This window comes from Theobroma cacao, chromosome 8 (genome assembly GCF_053813885.1).
Source record: "Theobroma cacao isolate CCN51 chromosome 8, ASM5381388v1, whole genome shotgun sequence".
Classification (NCBI taxonomy): Eukaryota; Viridiplantae; Streptophyta; class Magnoliopsida; order Malvales; family Malvaceae; genus Theobroma; species Theobroma cacao.
The window spans coordinates 2,266,622-2,283,702 of record NC_142646.1 but is presented as its reverse complement, the minus strand read 5'-3'; the positions used below and the strand labels follow the sequence as shown (position 1 = coordinate 2,283,702).

Here is a 17,081-nt window from a genome sequence, read left to right as displayed (position 1 = left end):
TTTTTTATTATTGTAATAAATTATTAATTTTTTATTTAAATTATTTTATAAAAAATATTTTTCATCGTTACTTGTATTTAAAAAATTGTAAATACAAATAATAGTTTTTAAGAAAATTGCTAGATCTAATATTTATCCGTAAAAATAAATTTTTAGTTTTTAAAATAAGTATTAATCCTGAAAATTTTGTCTAAAAACTAATTTACGAAAAAACAAAAGGATCCTAAGTTGGAATTCTATTTCCGAAATCAATTAAGAATTAATTGCAGTATTAATTAATTTAATTGGAAGAATGACACAAACCCCCATGAGCTGTGGGCATATAAAGAGACGGTGAGACAGCTAGTTCGGGAGCGGTCGGGGAGCCACCACAGCAACCTGCCAACACTCACACTACATGCACAAAAGGACACTGGGGACCATTTGGGAAATTTTCGAGAACCTGAAGGACTGTTCTGCACTTTCGAATATTATATTAAATATATGGAAATCAAGAAAGGCGATTTGTTCCCTTACGTGGCATAACCAGATTGATCGCAGGCTGGCGTCTATGGATGTAAAATGCCTCGCTTTGCTTGCAAACTTTTTGTTATACTCACAGAGAAGATACATGCTGATGCTTCAATGCCATTAAATGGGTGAAGTAACCAACTGATCAAAGGTTGTATCTTAATCAAACGGTTCCTGAAAACTACAGTCTTTGACGCATATAGTAGGAGTTGTTGCCGACATACACCATAGGCAACCATTCCAGTTCATGAGTCTTTTACTTTTCATTATTCTATCAAATTTTTCTTGCTTTTTTCCCTTGAATTCTCATCGTCCCTTTTTTTTTCCAACTTCCACACCAAAAAGGCCAAAAAAGCAAGCTCTTCAAGAATGGAGGATTTTTAAGCCAGCAAAATCCCACATCGTCTACAATATCAATGAAAATTTAACTGACAAAATATTACTAAAAAGGAGAAAAAGAAAGAAACCCGATACATGCATGAAAGTGAAATAACTGAGATGAACATCATTCTTCGATCTTTTTCCTAGGAAAATTCTTAAATACAAACACCAAATACTGAACTTTATACTGTTAAAAGAAAGACCCTGAATTTGGTTAAGGCTAAGGCTTAGCAGGGATTCTCATCAGAAGCATCGAAGAGCTGATCAGGCTCAAGCTTGGCCCTACAAACAGGACAAACCGAATGCTTAGAAAGCCAGGTATCAGCGCATTGCAGATGAAACCCGTGATTACAACCAGGGACCACTCTAGCAGGTTGCTCAGCCTCAATCTCATCGAGACAGACGGCACACTCAGTCCCCAAGACAAGCTCTTTCCCAGTGACCTTCGGCAGCTTTTCAAGCTCCGAAACAGACAACCCTTTCTCAGCCACCTGCTTAATCGCCAAAGACCCTGAATTACCAGTCCGATAGTTCGTGGCGTACCACAAAAGACAGATATATACAATGAAAACCGCGCTCATGCCAGCGCATGGCAGAAAAAGGGCTAAGAAAACAGAAACGAGCATTGGGTGGTGGCTGCCGGCCGTGGTGGTGGAGTTTAGGGCGGGTGATGGAGAAGGAGAGAGGAGAGGTGGAGGGGTGTAGTGCCCTCCATGGCGCATAATAGTCAGCTGGTTTAGTGGGAAATTAAGTTTCGTCGAGGGCGAGGGCTATGAGTGCAAGAGTGGGGTGGTAACGGCTATATTGGGAAGGGAAACAAATGGAATTCTCAGCGGTTTTAGGGTTGACGCGTATCGTGGCAGACAAGCAAGAAGGATCAGAAACGGCACTGACGAATTTACAGTTGAGGTTTATTTCCTTGTACTTTTCTGCTCTGTTAAGCACTAACTCATACTTTTGGCACAAGTTTTTTTTTTTTTTTTTTTGTGGGTGAAAAATGTGATCAATCAGGGGGCTGTGGCTGGGGGACTCTGCCCTCTGAGGTGGTGGTGGTGGCTGGATTTTGTAACCGAAATTTGGCTTAGAAAGAAGTGAAAATGATTGGTAGTGAGATTTGGTTTGGCCCATTGAATTATATACTGCTAGTGTATTAATTTTGCGTTTGATTGTAGAGCATGGGACCCTTGATTTAATGGGATCCTGTCACCTAACTTGATATTAAAATGCATTAAAGGCTCAAAAGGAAATGGAAGGGATAGACTTTGGAGTATGGGGCGTATCCCATGATTTTGCTTGTTATCATGGCATCTACGAAAACAACACAACGAAATCATAGTCTCCGATGTGTTTCATCAATCATTTGATCCTAGCCCCAAACCAAGAAAGATGATTTTCTTTATGAGATTAGTTTCTTACGTGATGGAGAGGGCCTTAGGACAGCTACTGGGGCTAACTTGGATGTGCAGAAGACTGGCTTGGGACGCCTTGGAGCAAACCAATGTTAACTAATCAGAGTGGCGCAGCTGAGAGAGGCTTCTGCTAAGAAAACAAAATTTTGAGTCCCCTGTTCAAGTTTCAGATGATGAACATCCATATTTCATACATGGAATTAAGATATATATATATAGCTTTACAACTTCAAAAGAAAGCAGAGCATTAAAATATTGCTCTAACTTTATATCTTTCTAATGATGGACCTGGAAATAAGGAGAAAATTATTCAGAAGTAGTCCCCAGATGTCATAAACTTAACCAAGCAAACTGGGCAAAAAGGTGACACAAGATATGATACACTTTTATTTATTGGTTAATATGATTCCATGCAATGTAGACTAGATAAGATAAACTACTCCTCCATTACAGCATTTAATTGATATCATCATTGGTTTTGTCACTTCAATTTTGCCTCTGCAGTAAACCGGTGCACATGTGAATACTTGTTTAATATCAATTATCACCAGCACAAAGTGAACGCTCCACTCATTTGTGAATTATAAAACTAGGCATATCTGTTTTAAAGAATTACCTTTTGAGGGCAATAATTCCAATCACTATAGCACATACTATGAATAAACTGGAATTATAAAGCGTGTACAAATATGGTGGTCTGAAGCACCCAGGATGCTTTAAGTTTACTGAAGACAAAAGGTCCAGAGTCTCAAACAGATAACTCAGCTTACATAATTGACAGAAGTTGGAGCAGACAATAAAAAGATCCATTTCCTGACCTGCATCACATTAAATGCATCTCAAGTCTCAAGCTGCAAATTCCGCAAGCATTTAAATAAAGAACATGAGAATCATGCTAAATTGGAAGAGATTGTGAATTGTGATCTTGAGATTACGGCATCTTATACCATGGAACTTTATCAACAATGGTAATAAAAGAACCGACAAAAAATTCCAGGGGAAAATTTACTTGTGCAGCAGTAGCTAGATTCTCTCCACAAAGCTGTGACCCAATTTATATAGCAGTACTTGAGAGGCAACCATTCCTTCTTGGTCAAGAATCAAATTAAATTCAGCATCAGTTAAAAATGCTTTGTTGCAAAGAATTTAAAGTCTAGAGCAAGCATAAAGACTTCAACAGCTAACTTAAAAATCACTTTCCAATCTTCCAGAAACAGGATTACTCTCCAGAGTTAATTAGGTGTGTGCTCGAGGGAGGGCACACGAGGGGAACTAAAATTCCAACAATATCTCTTCAACATGAAAGTTCCTTCCAGTTCCAGGCCTAACAGTGCTGCAGTACACAGTATCTAAATCACTAGCAGTAAGGCTGTCGGTTTCCTGATAATAGGATAGCAGAATTGAAGCCATTCATGGCAGAGCATGTTTCCACAAAAGATGTTTTTATACCTTTTCTTTGAGCACCAAAGGAAGAGCATGGAAAATTGAGGTCTACTTGAATAGGGATAAGATGGTAGTAATCTGCTACACCAACATGCACTAAATGAAAGACAAAGCATCCGCAAGCAGTGCAACAGTATAACCAATTTGAGTTCAAATATATATCCATCATGATGTTTTTAAATTTCAAAGGAAACCAAGACAAGATGCTTATCTTCCTACTGAGGGAGAGTTTAGCTTACTCAACTGGGGTTTTTGGTGTATATACAACCAATACCCAGCTTCATAAGTAGGATAATTACAAAGGAACTGTCAGTTGGTTTGCTTCAGTCTTTTCAACTAAAACCTAGTCAGCCATAAAATCATTCACCAATAATCCCGACAAGAACAAACTCCATCTTTAAAATGATGAAAGCGATTTGTGTCTCTGACATATATTTCTCTCCCTTCAAAGCCAGATATAAATTTTATAACAGCATGACAATCACCACAGATTCTGAGATTTTTTATTATTTGCAGTGGAGAGCCAGGAGGAGTGTTCAGAAGCCCAAAGGCTACTGCCAACTTCTCACTGTGCCCACACAAGATCTGCTCCTTGTCCTGTTCATCCACATCTTGCAACACAAAGTCAGTATTTGGGAGGTAACCTGCTTTCTTCATGTCCATGCTCAATTTATATATCTTCTCAATGATCTCAGTCATTTGTGGATGTGATTTGTCTCCTGCAAGAAGCATGTGCACTTGATTCTTGATCTCAATCCAACTGCAACCAGGATTCTTCTTCATGCCCCTACTCCTCATGACATCTCTCACGGCATCTACTTCATCCCACATGCCCTTAGACGCATATATATTGGAAAGAAGGATGTAATTTCCAGGATTGCTTGGTTCTAATTTGAAGAGGTTCTGTGCAGCAATCTCACCTAAACTAATGTTATTGTGAAGTCTACAAGAACTAAGCAAAGCTCCCCAAACACAGGCATCTGGTTCAAATGGCATTTGCTGGATCAAGGCATACGCTTGTTCTAGCTTTCCAGAACGACCTAGAAGGTTTACCATGCAGGAATAATGCTCCATTTTTGCTTTGACTCCATGGTCTCTAGACATACTATTGAAAAAATGCCAACCTTCTTCTGTTAGGCCACCCTGACTGCAAGCAGATAAAACACAACTAAAGCTGATAAAATCAGGCTTCTGCCCTCTCCTTTGCATCATATGAAAAATATCAATAGCTTCCTTAGCCTTACCATGCATTGCATATCCTCCCATAATTGCATTCCAACAGACTGAGTTTTTGCTCGGTATCCTATCAAAACAAAGTCGAGACAAATGGATTCTTCCACACTTAGCATACATATCAACTAATGCACTGCCAACATGAACATCATTGGCAATTCCTGTTCTAATTGCAAAGCCATGAGCTGCCTTACCGTGTATCAATGCTGCAATGTTTCCACAAGCTGGCAGCAAGCAAGGTATTGTTACAGAGTTTGGCTTCAACCTTGCACTCTGCATCTCTCTGAAAAGCTCCAATGCCTCAATATCCTTCCCATTCTGTGAGCATCCAGCAATTATTGATGTCCAGGATACAACATTCAATTCCCTCCCTTGCACTCTAAATCGCTGAAATGTCTCCAATGCTACATCAACAAGACCATTTCGAGACAGTCCAGTTATTAAAGCATTGAGAGCACCTGTATCCATAATCTCCTCATCCACCTCTTCAAACGCTTTCATCAACTCCCCTGCACATGCACATTTTCCAAACATATCCATAAGCGCACTAATAACAAACTTGCAATGCAAAAGACCTAGTTTGATCACATAACAAAGAACCTGAATCCCTATATTTAACCTCTCCAAATCGCCCACAGCAGAAAAAACGCTAGAAATTGTAATATCATCAGGCAAAAACCCTTCGGAATGCATTTCCTTAAACATGACAACCGCTTCGTTGTATTGTTCGCTTTGATTGAACCCTGTAATCATACCATTCCAAGACACTAAATTGGGGCCCACACCGAAACTTTGCATTCCATAAAAGATTTCCTTTGCCTCATTAACGCAACCCTTGCGAGCATAAGCGGAAAGCAAAGCACCGCAAGTAACCACATCCCGTTCCGGCAATCTCTCAAACACATTCTTAGCATCCTGGATCCGATCACCTTTTAAGTACAAATGCACCAAAGAAGCTTGAACAACTGAATCTGAATCAAACCCATATTTTACAACAATTCCATGAACTTCTTTTCCCAATTTGAAGGCCGATAATTTACCGCAAGCCTTGACAACATTCGGAAGCACGCGATTATCCGGCAAAATACCGCGAGAGAGCATTCGAGAGAAAACATAAAGCGATTGGGTAAAAAGATTATACTTGTTGAGGGCATAAATGAGAGCAGAAAAGGAAGATACCAATGGCTCAGATATTGAGTTAAGGACAAGTTCTGCTTCGGCAAAGCAATGGCGATTAGCATATTGTGAGATGAGCTTTGTAGAAATAAGGGTATCTATACAAACTCCAGATTTTAGTATGTAAGCATGAGCCTGGCTGGTTTGAGATAAAGATGCCACGGCTGAGTTCAGGCAAGGAAGAATTGAACGGTTCAGAATTTCGAAAAAGGGCAGAGCTTGCACTGTCATGGCCCTGTAGTAGTAATCGCCCTAATTTTGAACCGTAAGCCTCTTTATAGGACACAGGAGGCAACCCGTCGCATCAGCAACCGTTGAATTTGCCACGTCATTCTTACTTGACGTGGAGAGAGAAGGGCAACTTAATCCAAAAGGTACAAGCAAGATAAGCGCATTCTAGGTCAAGTTAACCTTCCTTGACACGGCTCGTAAATCCCGTGACAAGCTCAATCCAGGCCATCATCGGAAGAACAGCGAATAAGTTGCCGTAGGCGCAAGACACTAACAGGATTGGACTGTACGAGACGTAAAATGATTAGGCTGTGCAGAACGGAGCAAATTAACGGGTTTGACGCGTAAGGCCTGCGCGCTTGTGAGCCATGCAAATGAATTGTCTACTAGAATTGAACTTCTTGTGCAATGCTATCTATTTAAGTAGTTAAATTAATTTAAGATTATAAGTTAATTATGTTCTATTAAAAATAAATCACTTAATATTTTTATCTTTCTTTTTAATTGTTATTTATTCTAATTGTACTTTAAGCAAAGACAGAGTTCTCTTAGGATTAAAAGAGAGTGTTTATAAATAGCGCTGTTTGCTTTCATTTTAAATACAAAGCGGGTAAATCAATTTTATTTCTCGTACATCGTATAAAGCCCGAAGACACAGAAAAAATGAGGACAGTGAAAGGAACAACTTTTTCATCATTATCATCAGTTGTGTTCTGCTGGTTTGCTTTTGTTATTGTGTGTCAACGGACGGTGAAAGCTCAGTCTTTGCCGCCGGCGAAGTACGATGGGTTCGTGTACACTAACCGCCGAGTAGACTCGGACACGATCATTATCGAGGCGTTCTTCGACCCGGTCTGCTCCGATAGCAGAGACGCATGGCCCGCTCTCAAGCAAGCTATTCAACACTACGGTCCTCGCGTTATGCTCACGATTCACCTTCTCCCTTTGCCGTCAGTCGCTCTCTCTTTCTAATATTTATATGTTTTTGTTTTGATTCTCCTTTTACTTTGTTTTTCTATTTTTTTCTGAGAAATTTAAGAAAGAATAAAAATTGAATCTTGGATTTGAAACAGAACCTAGTGGCTGTTACTAGTTTTTTGCTTAAAATGATTATTCCGGGTTTTCTTTATTGTTCTTTGTGCTTGAACATCCAGCTGAAGAAGAAAAATTGGGATGAACACTTCTAGTTTCTGATTTAACTCTTGAACTTTGAACATCCTGGCTTTTTGTTTGAGTTGTTATTCTGGAAAAAGTTCTGGCTTTAACAAATGGGGTTTTGAATTTAACACTCCCCATGCAAAACCTCTTGCTTGTTCAGTTGTTTTTTTAGTTTAGTGTGAAACGTGCTGAAATATCATTCCTTTATGACAACCTTGATCAGAAATTCAGAATTTTGAATTGATGACTTTTTCTTTTAACTCTTAAATGATGGTGAGTTGTTTTAAATTGGAAATTTCAGTTACCATGACTATGCGTTCGCTACTTCCCGTGCCTTGCACATTGTAAACCTGCTCAATCCTTCTGCTACTTTCGGACTGTTGGAGAGCTTCTTCAAGCATCAGGTTCTGATTTTCCATTTTCTAGCTTTGAATTATCTCTTTTTAACAGGCTAAATTTACATTAGTAAAGAAATGGAAAATAGCTGTATTTGTTGGATTATGCATTACACTACTTCTGTTTCATCCCAATGCTACTTGTTTGGTTGTTGGTTGACAGTATGTTCACATCATTTTCGTCTTGATTGTAATATTAGAATATATCTCTTAATGTTTGGTCTTCATGACAAAATGTTTTCTTAGTAGTTCTAAAGCTGTTTCTAGTGGTTTGTTAACTTCAAGGTGCACTGAAGTTTAGCAATTGGAGGAAACTGCTAATAGATGTGCTGGTTTCTCTTCATATTTAACGAGTACCTTTAAGTTAAGGCTTCTGTGAGCGCTTTTTTTCTGAAGCATTTCAATTCATTCAGATTCTCATCTTTGGGTCCTTAGCTTTACATTCTGCATTGTAAGACCTCTTGGATGGCTCTGAGGTTCTTGCTCTAGGCAATCTTGATCACCATGTTAAAGCCATAAAGATAGATTTATAAACAGTTGTGTGGCTGATGAGTGAACATTTGCATTGTTTTTCAAATGGAAATGCAAAATTGTTTAATGTTTAGTAGGATTGCACCCATATGACTATCAATTAGCCGCATTTATTTGCCTGTTTTACTACATGTATATTGATTGGGCACTGAACTTGTTGCCTATTATTAAACAGGAGAGGTTTTTGAGTGACCAAACACTCAACATGTCGAGAGTTGCTGTTGTGAATGAAATCATGAAGTTTACAGCAGAATCAGTTGGGAACTCCTATTATTCTGCAATTAAATCAGGTTTCAATGACAGCAAAACTGATCTCAAAACAAGAGTTTCTTTCAAGGTAAATCGGTCCCCCAAAGACCGCCCCCCCAAAAGAAAAAGTTCTTCCTGTTTTCTGTAGATGAAAAGTTAATGGTGGTAGTACAATCAAATCCATACTATGACAATATAAATTTTTTTGTGACCGATGCATTATTTTAGGTGGTGTCATTTCGTTTGTGATCAATCTCTATTATTTCAATGGACTATCATACATGCAGTTTCATCATTGCTTCTAGTCTCTCTCTCTCTGCTAAGCTTTGTACATGCCATTAACACTGTTATATCTTCTGACATGCAGTATGGTACCTCAAGAGGAGTGTTTGGGACACCTACTTTCTACATCAACGGATTTGCATTGCCTGATCCTGGCTCCGCAATAGACTATAAGAAATGGAGAAGCGTCATTGATCCATTGCTTGCTGCACAGGGCAGAAAGAGTGACAATTCTCCGCACTTATTTTAATGGAGGATTCATCAATATATTAGGACACATTCTTCGACTGGTATTTGCTTGATGTATGGCAGTGAATGAACACTGTTCCATCAAGTAGATGCCAAGGACATAGGATTCTAAATAAATTTTTACGAAATAAACCCTTAGTCTTTTGTTTTTATTCAGTTGTTTGCTTAGTTTGGTTTTTATTATCACATTATTGGCATTGATTTGGGAGTTTTACAAGTAGATTTTGTACTAAATAAATGGCTAATGATGTAGAAACTACGTAATGAAAGCAACTTTTGTGCATCAATCTTCTTTTCTTTTTGTTTTTTTTTTTTTGGTTATTCAAAACCTGACCATGGGGACATGGGGTAGAGCAGAGTTTAGGATCTATTTACCTTGCCAACTTGAGAGCTGGGGCTGATCAGAACAGTGGCCTTTAACTTATCCAGTTGTAACTTGAAATACTAGTATGGTTTGTATTCATTTTCTTTTAAATCTTTCATGATGGTACAATTTTTTGTGTGAAAAAGGATTGATTTTTATTGGAAAATTATAGTGAGTTTTTTTAATTAATTTAATTAATTAATAATAATACTACAAAAAAAAAAAAAGTAAGCTTGAACAACTAAATCTGAATCAAACCCATATTTTACGACAAATTTTGCCCAATTTGAAGGCCGATAATTTACCGCAAGCCTTGACAACATTCGGAAGCACGCGATTATCCAAAAAAAATACAAAACATTGAGCGATTGGATAAATGAGAGCAGAAAAGGAAGATACCAATGGCTCAGATATTGAGTTAAAGGACAAGTTCTGCTTCGGCAAAGCAATGGCGATTAGCATATTGTGAGATGAGCTTTGTAAAAACAAGGGCATCGTTACAAACTCCAGATTTTAGAATGTAAGCATGTGCCTGGCTGGTTTGTGATAAAGATGCCGCGGCTGAGTTCAGGCGAGGAAGAATTGAACGGTTCAGAATTTCGAAAAAGAGCAGAGCTTGCCCTGTCATGGCTTGTTAGTCGTAACCGCCCTAGTTTTTAACCGGAAGCCGCTTTATGGGACACCGCGGGCAACCTTTCGCATCAGCAACCGTCGACTTTGCGACGTCAACCATACTTGACGTGGAGAGAAGGGCAACTTAATCCAAAAGGTACAAGTAAGATAAGCGCATTCTAAGTCAGGCTAGCCTGCGTAGTACTGTTTAAAGAATAAAGAGATAAGATAAATCAGCTAAACGCCTCTCCAAACAATAGACAAAGAGCAAAAATGAGGACAGGGAAAGGAGCAACTTTTTCATCATTATCATCAGTTGTGTTCTGCTTGTTTGCTTTTGTTTATGTGTCTGAACGGACGGTGCAAGCTCAGTCTTTGCCGCCGGCGAAGTACGATGGGTTCGTGTATACCAACCGCCAAGTTGACTCGGACCCGATCGTGATCGAGGCGTTCTTCGACCCGGTCTGCCCCGATAGCAGAGACTCATGGCCCCCTCTCAAGCAAGCTATTCAACATTACGGTTCTCGCGTTATGCTCACGATTCACCTTCTCCCATTACCGTCAGTCGCTCTCTCTTTCTAATATGTTTGTTTTTTATTTGATTCTCCTTTTTCTCTGTGTTTCTTTTTTTTTTTCTGAGAAATTTAAGAAGGAATAAAAATTGAATTTTGGATTTGAAACAGAACCCGATCAAGCTACCTAGTGGCTGTTACTAGCTTTAGCTTAAAGTGATTATTCTGGGTTTTATTTATTGTTCTTCGTGCTTGAACATCCAGCTGAAGAAGAAAAATTGGGATGAACACTTCTTGAACTTTGAACACCCTGGCTTTTTGTTTGAGTTGTTATTCTGGAAAAAGTTCTGGCTTTAACAAATGGGATTTTGAATTTAACATTCCCCATTCAAAACCTCTTGCTTGTTCAGTTGTTTTTTTAGTGTAGTGTGAAACCTGCTGAAATATCATTCCTTTATGTCAACCTTGATTAGAAATTTAGAATTTGGAATTGATGATTTTTCTTTTAACTCTTAAATGATGGTGAGTTTTTAGAGGTTTCAAATTGGAAATTGCAGTTACCATGACTATGCCTTCGCCACTTCCCGGGCCTTGCACATTGTAAATTTGCTCAATCCTTCTGCTACTTTCACACTGTTGGAGAGCTTCTTCGAGCATCAGGTTCTGATTTTCCATTTTCTAGCTTTAAATTATCTTTTTCTAACAGGCTAAATTTACTTTAGTAAAGAAATGGAAAATAGCTGTATTTGTAAGACTATGCATTACACTACTTCTGTTTCATCCCCACTCCTACTTGTTTGGTTGCCCGTTGATTGTATGTTCACATCATTTTCGTCTTGATTTTAATTTTTAAATATATTTCTTAATATTTGATCTTCATGAGAAGATGTTTTCTTAGTGGTTTTAAAGCTATTTCTAGTCGGTCCGTTAATTTCAAGGTGCATTGAATTTTAGCAATTGTAGGAAAACTGATGCTACATGTGCTAGTTTCTCTTCATAGTTATCAAGTACCTTTGAGGTAAGGCTTCTGTCAGCTTTTCTTCTGAAGCATTTGATATCATTTAGATTATCATCTTTGTGTCTTTAGCTTTACAGTCTGCACTGTAAGACCTGTCTGATGGCTCTGAGGGTCATAGTTCTTCGTCTAGTTGATTTTGATCCCATGTTAAAGCCATTATGGTAGATTTAAGAAGCAGTTATGTGGCTGATGAGTGAACATTTGCATTGTTGTTAAGTTTAAGGTTTAGTAGCATTGCTCTCATATGATTATCAATTAGCCTCATTTATTTGCGGGTATTATTACATGAATATTGATTTTGTCTACAGTATTTTGCACTGAACTTGTTGGCTATTATTAAACAGGAGAGGTTTTACAATGACCAAACACGCAACATGTCGAGAGTTGCTGTCGTGAATGAAATCATAAAGTTTACAGCAGAATCAGTTGGGAACTCCTATTATTCTGCAATTGAATCAGGTTTCAGTGACAGGAAAACTGATCTTAAAACAAGAGTTTCTTTCAAGGTATATCACTTGCTCCCCCCGAGAAAAGAGTTCTTCCTTTCTTTTTATCCTGTTTTCTATAGATGAAAAGTTGATGGTGGTAGTGCAATCAAATGTGTACTATGACGGTATAAATTTTTTTGTGCCCAATGCATTATTTTAGGTGGTGTCGTTTGTGATCAATCTCTATTATTTCCATGGACTATCATACATGCAGTTTCATCATTACTTCTACTCTCTCTCACTGTTATATCTTCTGACATGCAGTATAGTGCCTCAAGAGGAGTATTTGGGACACCTTCTTTCTACATCAATGGATTTGCATTGCCTGATCCTGGCTCCGCAATAGACTATAAGGGATGGAGAAGCATCATTGATCCATTGCTTGTTGCACAGGGCAGAAAGAGTGACAATTCTCGGCACTTATTTTTTTGAAGAAGTCCGCAATATATCAGGACACATTCTTCAGGTGGTATCCGTTGATGTATGATAGTGAATGAACACTGTTCAAGTAATGTTGGATGTTCTGTAGTTCAAGTAGCTGCCAAAGACATAGGATATCCTAAATAAATGGTTTTTATTATCACATTATTGGCAGTGATTTGGGAGTTTCAAAAGTGGATTTTGTACTAAAACAATGGCTAATGATGTATATAATTCATAATGAAAGTAGATTATGTGTATCAATCTTTCTTCTTGTTTGGGTTATTCAAAACCTGACCATGGGCATGGAGTAGGGGTAGGGCAGAGTTTAGGATCTGTCGACCTTGCCAACCTGAGAGCTGGGCCTGATTAGAACATTGGGCCTAATAAGATTAGTATTCAATTTCTTCTAGCTCTTTCATGAGGGTACACTTTTTTGTGTGAAAAAGGATTAATTTTGATTGGAAAATTATAGTGAGTTTTTTTAATTAATTAATTAATATAATACAAAATAAAAAAAAGAAGAAGAAAAAGTATACAAATTGAGTAAAAGGATTAACAAAATGGTTATTACTATGGAGAGTCGGGAGAACATGTAAACATATTATTCTTTATGTTCCTAATTATATGATTTTCTTTTATTTTTATGAAAATTAAAGTAAAAATATTTGATTTTGATGTTATTTTACAATAAAATTTGAAATTTTGTTATAATATAAATGTTCAATACTTTTTAATATAAAAAAACTATAATATAGATAAGAGAATTAAATGTTAAACAAAGAAAAATAAACTTCATTTTGAGACGAAAGAAATTAAGACGGAGGAAATATTATTTTTTGGAATTCTTCTATTCTTATATGTAGGAATAAGGAAGGGTATTGATCAATCGAATCAGTCAAACATTAAGAGATTGTGACAAAATTAGTTTTAAGGTCAATTAAGAATAAGCATTTTTAACAAAATACGCTCAAGATTTAGGAAAAAAATTATACTTTTCATTTGAATTGAGTTTGGAAAAATAAAAGGAAATTTCAAAAAATAAAAAATTGGTAGTAGTTGGAACAGTGTGATTGTAAATAAACAAATAAAAGGGTTCAAGGGAAGAGAACCGGGTGAACCGGATAAAAGGGTCGGTTAGGGCAGTTTTAGAAGCGTGGCAGCGTCAGCGTGGGGATATAAAGGAGCGAGAGACATCTCGAGAGAGCGGCTTTAGGGCGTAAAAGAACAGAAAAGAAAAATAAGCCGTAGAAGAGGGCTGTCTCTTGGTGGAGAGTACCCCCCTTTTTCTATCTTTACTACTCCTTACTCCATAAGCCACAAAAGGTATCTCTCTCAGATCTAACCCCCAAACCCCACCCCCCTTTTCCTTTACTTCTGTTTCTCCACTTCCTCCAATCCCGCCCCCCTTTTTTTATTTTTTATTTTTACTCTTTTTATTGTTTGGTATTTTTAATTTTTAATTTTTTTGTTTTTTTTTGGGTTTGGGGTACGTTTGAACTTTTGAAATATTGATTTTTGGCGGAGAATAGATGGATCGTTACCAGAGAGTGGAGAAGCCGAAAGCAGAGACACCCATTGACGAGAATGAGATTCGGATTACCAGTCAAGGCAGGATGCGTAGTTATATCACTTATGCCATGACTCTGCTCCAGGTTTCTTTTCTTTTACTTTTTGTTTGTTCAATTTCTGCATATTTAGACCTTTATTTGAGTTGGGTGTTTGATTATTTTGAGAAATATTTACCAGAAAGGTTATTTCTTAAGTGTTTGTGATTGCCCTTAATTTGAATAGTTAAGCATTGTCGTGTAACTCTTTTTTTTTTTTCATTTAATGTTTTTCTTCGTAGGAAAAGGGCTCGAATGAAATAGTGTTTAAGGCAATGGGAAGAGCCATCAACAAGACTGTTACTATAGTGGAGTTAATTAAGGTATTCTTTTACCTGTATGCACTTGCCTTCGTGAATGGATTTTATCTTTTGGTTCGTGTTTAGGGAGGCTGAATTTGTGTTCCATGTGCTTCAAATGAATGCAGAGGAGAATTGTTGGTCTACATCAGATTACGTCGATTGGGTCCACGGACATAACAGATATATGGGAGCCTTTGGAGGAAGGACTTCTTCCGTAAGAGCTATTTGACCTTATCATGATAAACAGTTGTTGTTTTTCTGACCTTTAACCTGTGTTTATCTAGAGAATTTTAGTAACATTTGTTTAATTATAACAGATTGGAGACCACAAGGCATGTGTCGATGATCACTATAACCCTTTCAAAAAAAGAATTGAATACTTCCTCTGTTGGGTAAGTTCTTACACTTGAAGTGTGCACTGATGAATTATGTTGTGTGCCATTGTACTTTACTTTGCATGGTTCCTTCAATTTTAGTAAATTTTGAATTATTAAATAAGGTCAACTGAGCTTTTTTTGTTCATATGAAACAAGTTGGTTTTATCTTCATTTCTTGTTTAATTAAATTTTTGCAAATGTTGGAAGCTAGAAATTTTTAGCTTATGGAAGGTTTTATCATCTATGATGGTGGTGGCTTGATGTTGTGGGGCTTCTTGTTCTAGTTGACATGTATTTCCAGAGATGTTTGTGACTCATTAATTGCTTACGTATCCAGGTATCAGCCTCCATTACCAGCTGATCAGGTGAAGCCATCCGCAGAAATTGATCATGAAGGAGGTAAGGACACATGTTGTTATTTGCACTGTTTTTCTGTGATGCCCATATTTCGTTTTATAGAATTCTTTTTGTTTGGCAGAGGGCTCACCTAATGGCCGTGGTAGAGGCCGTGGTGGTAGAGGAAGGCCAAGGAGTAGAGGTATGTTAATTTGAATATTGAGATGCACCCTGTTAGAGGTTGTTTTTGTTTTGCTAGGGGCATTAGTTACTGCAGCTCTGAATGATTGAATGTCATAGAAGCTTATTGAGTTGCATTTTAAGCGATATTTAGTTGCATTTTTCTTCAGGGAATGGTTTTGTCTCTGTGGAGTATGAGGATGGAGGCTGGGACCGCAATCGTGGCTATGCTAGGGGTAGAGGTCGAGGAAGAGGACGTGGTTTCCGAGGCCGTGGGCGTGGAGGATACAACGGACCTCAGGTTGATAGGCAGCAAGATGTAGGCTACAATTATGAAGCCCCTCCTCAAGGTGGCCGTGGTGGGTTTTCTCCCTTATCTCATTTTTGTTTTAAAGAAATATTTAGTACGCATGATAGTTTACCTCATAGTTTGTTGTAGGTATCTGTCCACAATCACCAAGAATATTGGCCTTATTTTTTCTCAACATGTTGCAATTTGAACCATTCTGAACATGAACAAAACAAAATGCACTTAGAGTACATATATCATGGTGCAGCATAAATAAAAGTTAATTAGGAGAGTGCAACCATAACCTTGGTGTGACATGTGACATGCTACATGCTATGTGAGGAAGTTTTCTATCATCTGTCATGTGAATTGCCTTCAGAAGAAAGGCGGAGAGAGTTTTTTTTATTTTCTTGTACAGATGAGTAGGGAAGAATACCATTTTCTAATGGTCTTGTCTCTGTCTGTTTGCTTCTTGAAGGCCGTGGCCGTGGCAGGGGATATCGTGGAAGGGGCCGTGGGTTTAGATCTAATGGGCCGATCCAGGCAGCTGCATGAGGCGATAGCGGTTCTTAAAACGTTATGGAAATGATGGTGTCGGATGCGTGTCCAGTTATATGTTTATGATTTTTATTGTTGTCCTTAATTTTTTTTCCCTTTTGAGGCTTTCCATCATTACTACCAGTTTAGCATTTAGGATGTGTTCAAATTTTTTCTTCCTTGTTCATTACTTGCAGTTTTAACTTTAGGATGTGTTGATGGACAGTCATGGTAGAACTAGCATAGTTGCAATTTGTGCTTTTAGTGCAGCTGCCTCACAGCACAGGAGGCAGACACCCTTTTCTTCTTTTGTTTTTCCAGTAGACAAGGCTGATATGTTTGAACAATTGTAACTTATATTTGTCAAGAAATTTTTCTTCATTATTTGGCTAATTTTTTTGTATTTTACCTTTTTTTCTCTTTTTGGATACTTGGCTAGACAAGGGAGCTTTTATCCTCATTAAAATCCATGCTGGAAACCAAAACGCAATGGTACAAATTTACAGCCTGAATTCGTTTAGTTTCAACAGCCATTTTCAATTGTTTTGAGCAATAGTGAGCAATTTTCGATTAAAATCGAATTAATGATTGAATTAAAAGAAAAAAATGGATTAAATTTGTTTATTCAATTGGGTTATTTGTAATTTAGAAATAAGTATGATTAAATCATTTAATTAGTTAATTTGGTCTGTATTTAAACATTTTTGGTTCTGAATTAATTGAATTAATTGATTTGTATGTAAGTTATTTATAAATTATAACATATAGTAAATATATTTATGTAATAACGAT

General features: G+C 37.5%; 5 protein-coding genes across 5 annotated transcripts; 3 read left to right on the top strand and 2 right to left on the bottom strand.

Annotated features, from left to right (window-relative positions):
• Window positions 1-887: 887 nt before the first annotated feature.
• On the bottom strand, window positions 888-1,995 carry LOC18591609 (E3 ubiquitin-protein ligase ATL23-like). The gene has a single exon (XM_007017827.3). The coding sequence runs from the start codon at window positions 1,611-1,613 to the stop codon at window positions 1,119-1,121; it is 495 nt and encodes a 164-aa protein (XP_007017889.1). The 5' UTR covers window positions 1,614-1,995; the 3' UTR covers window positions 888-1,118.
• Window positions 928-6,753, bottom strand: LOC18591608 (Pentatricopeptide repeat (PPR) superfamily protein). Its single transcript, XM_088809109.1, has 2 exons — window positions 3,310-6,753; window positions 928-3,118 (listed from the first exon to the last, which is right to left on the bottom strand). Exon 1 carries the CDS (start codon window positions 6,381-6,383, stop codon window positions 4,107-4,109), a length of 2,277 nt encoding a protein of 758 aa, XP_088665235.1. The 5' UTR covers window positions 6,384-6,753; the 3' UTR covers window positions 928-3,118; window positions 3,310-4,106.
• A 201-nt stretch (window positions 6,754-6,954) lies between these two features.
• On the top strand, window positions 6,955-9,534 carry LOC18591607 (uncharacterized). The gene is made up of 4 exons (XM_018126341.2): window positions 6,955-7,333; window positions 7,843-7,945; window positions 8,643-8,804; window positions 9,084-9,534. The coding sequence occupies exons 1-4, from the start codon at window positions 7,047-7,049 to the stop codon at window positions 9,246-9,248; spliced, it is 717 nt and encodes a 238-aa protein (XP_017981830.2). The 5' UTR covers window positions 6,955-7,046; the 3' UTR covers window positions 9,249-9,534.
• Window positions 9,535-10,451: 917 nt separating this feature from the next.
• Window positions 10,452-12,925, top strand: LOC108663134 (uncharacterized). Its single transcript, XM_018126340.2, has 4 exons — window positions 10,452-10,783; window positions 11,293-11,395; window positions 12,098-12,259; window positions 12,506-12,925. The coding sequence occupies exons 1-4, from the start codon at window positions 10,497-10,499 to the stop codon at window positions 12,671-12,673; spliced, it is 720 nt and encodes a 239-aa protein (XP_017981829.2). The 5' UTR covers window positions 10,452-10,496; the 3' UTR covers window positions 12,674-12,925.
• An 848-nt stretch (window positions 12,926-13,773) lies between these two features.
• On the top strand, window positions 13,774-16,682 carry LOC18591606 (uncharacterized). Its single transcript, XM_007017824.3, has 9 exons — window positions 13,774-13,987; window positions 14,194-14,316; window positions 14,511-14,591; window positions 14,696-14,784; window positions 14,888-14,962; window positions 15,285-15,346; window positions 15,426-15,485; window positions 15,634-15,822; window positions 16,231-16,682. The coding sequence occupies exons 2-9, from the start codon at window positions 14,194-14,196 to the stop codon at window positions 16,305-16,307; spliced, it is 756 nt and encodes a 251-aa protein (XP_007017886.1). The 5' UTR covers window positions 13,774-13,987; the 3' UTR covers window positions 16,308-16,682.
• Window positions 16,683-17,081: the final 399 nt, after the last annotated feature.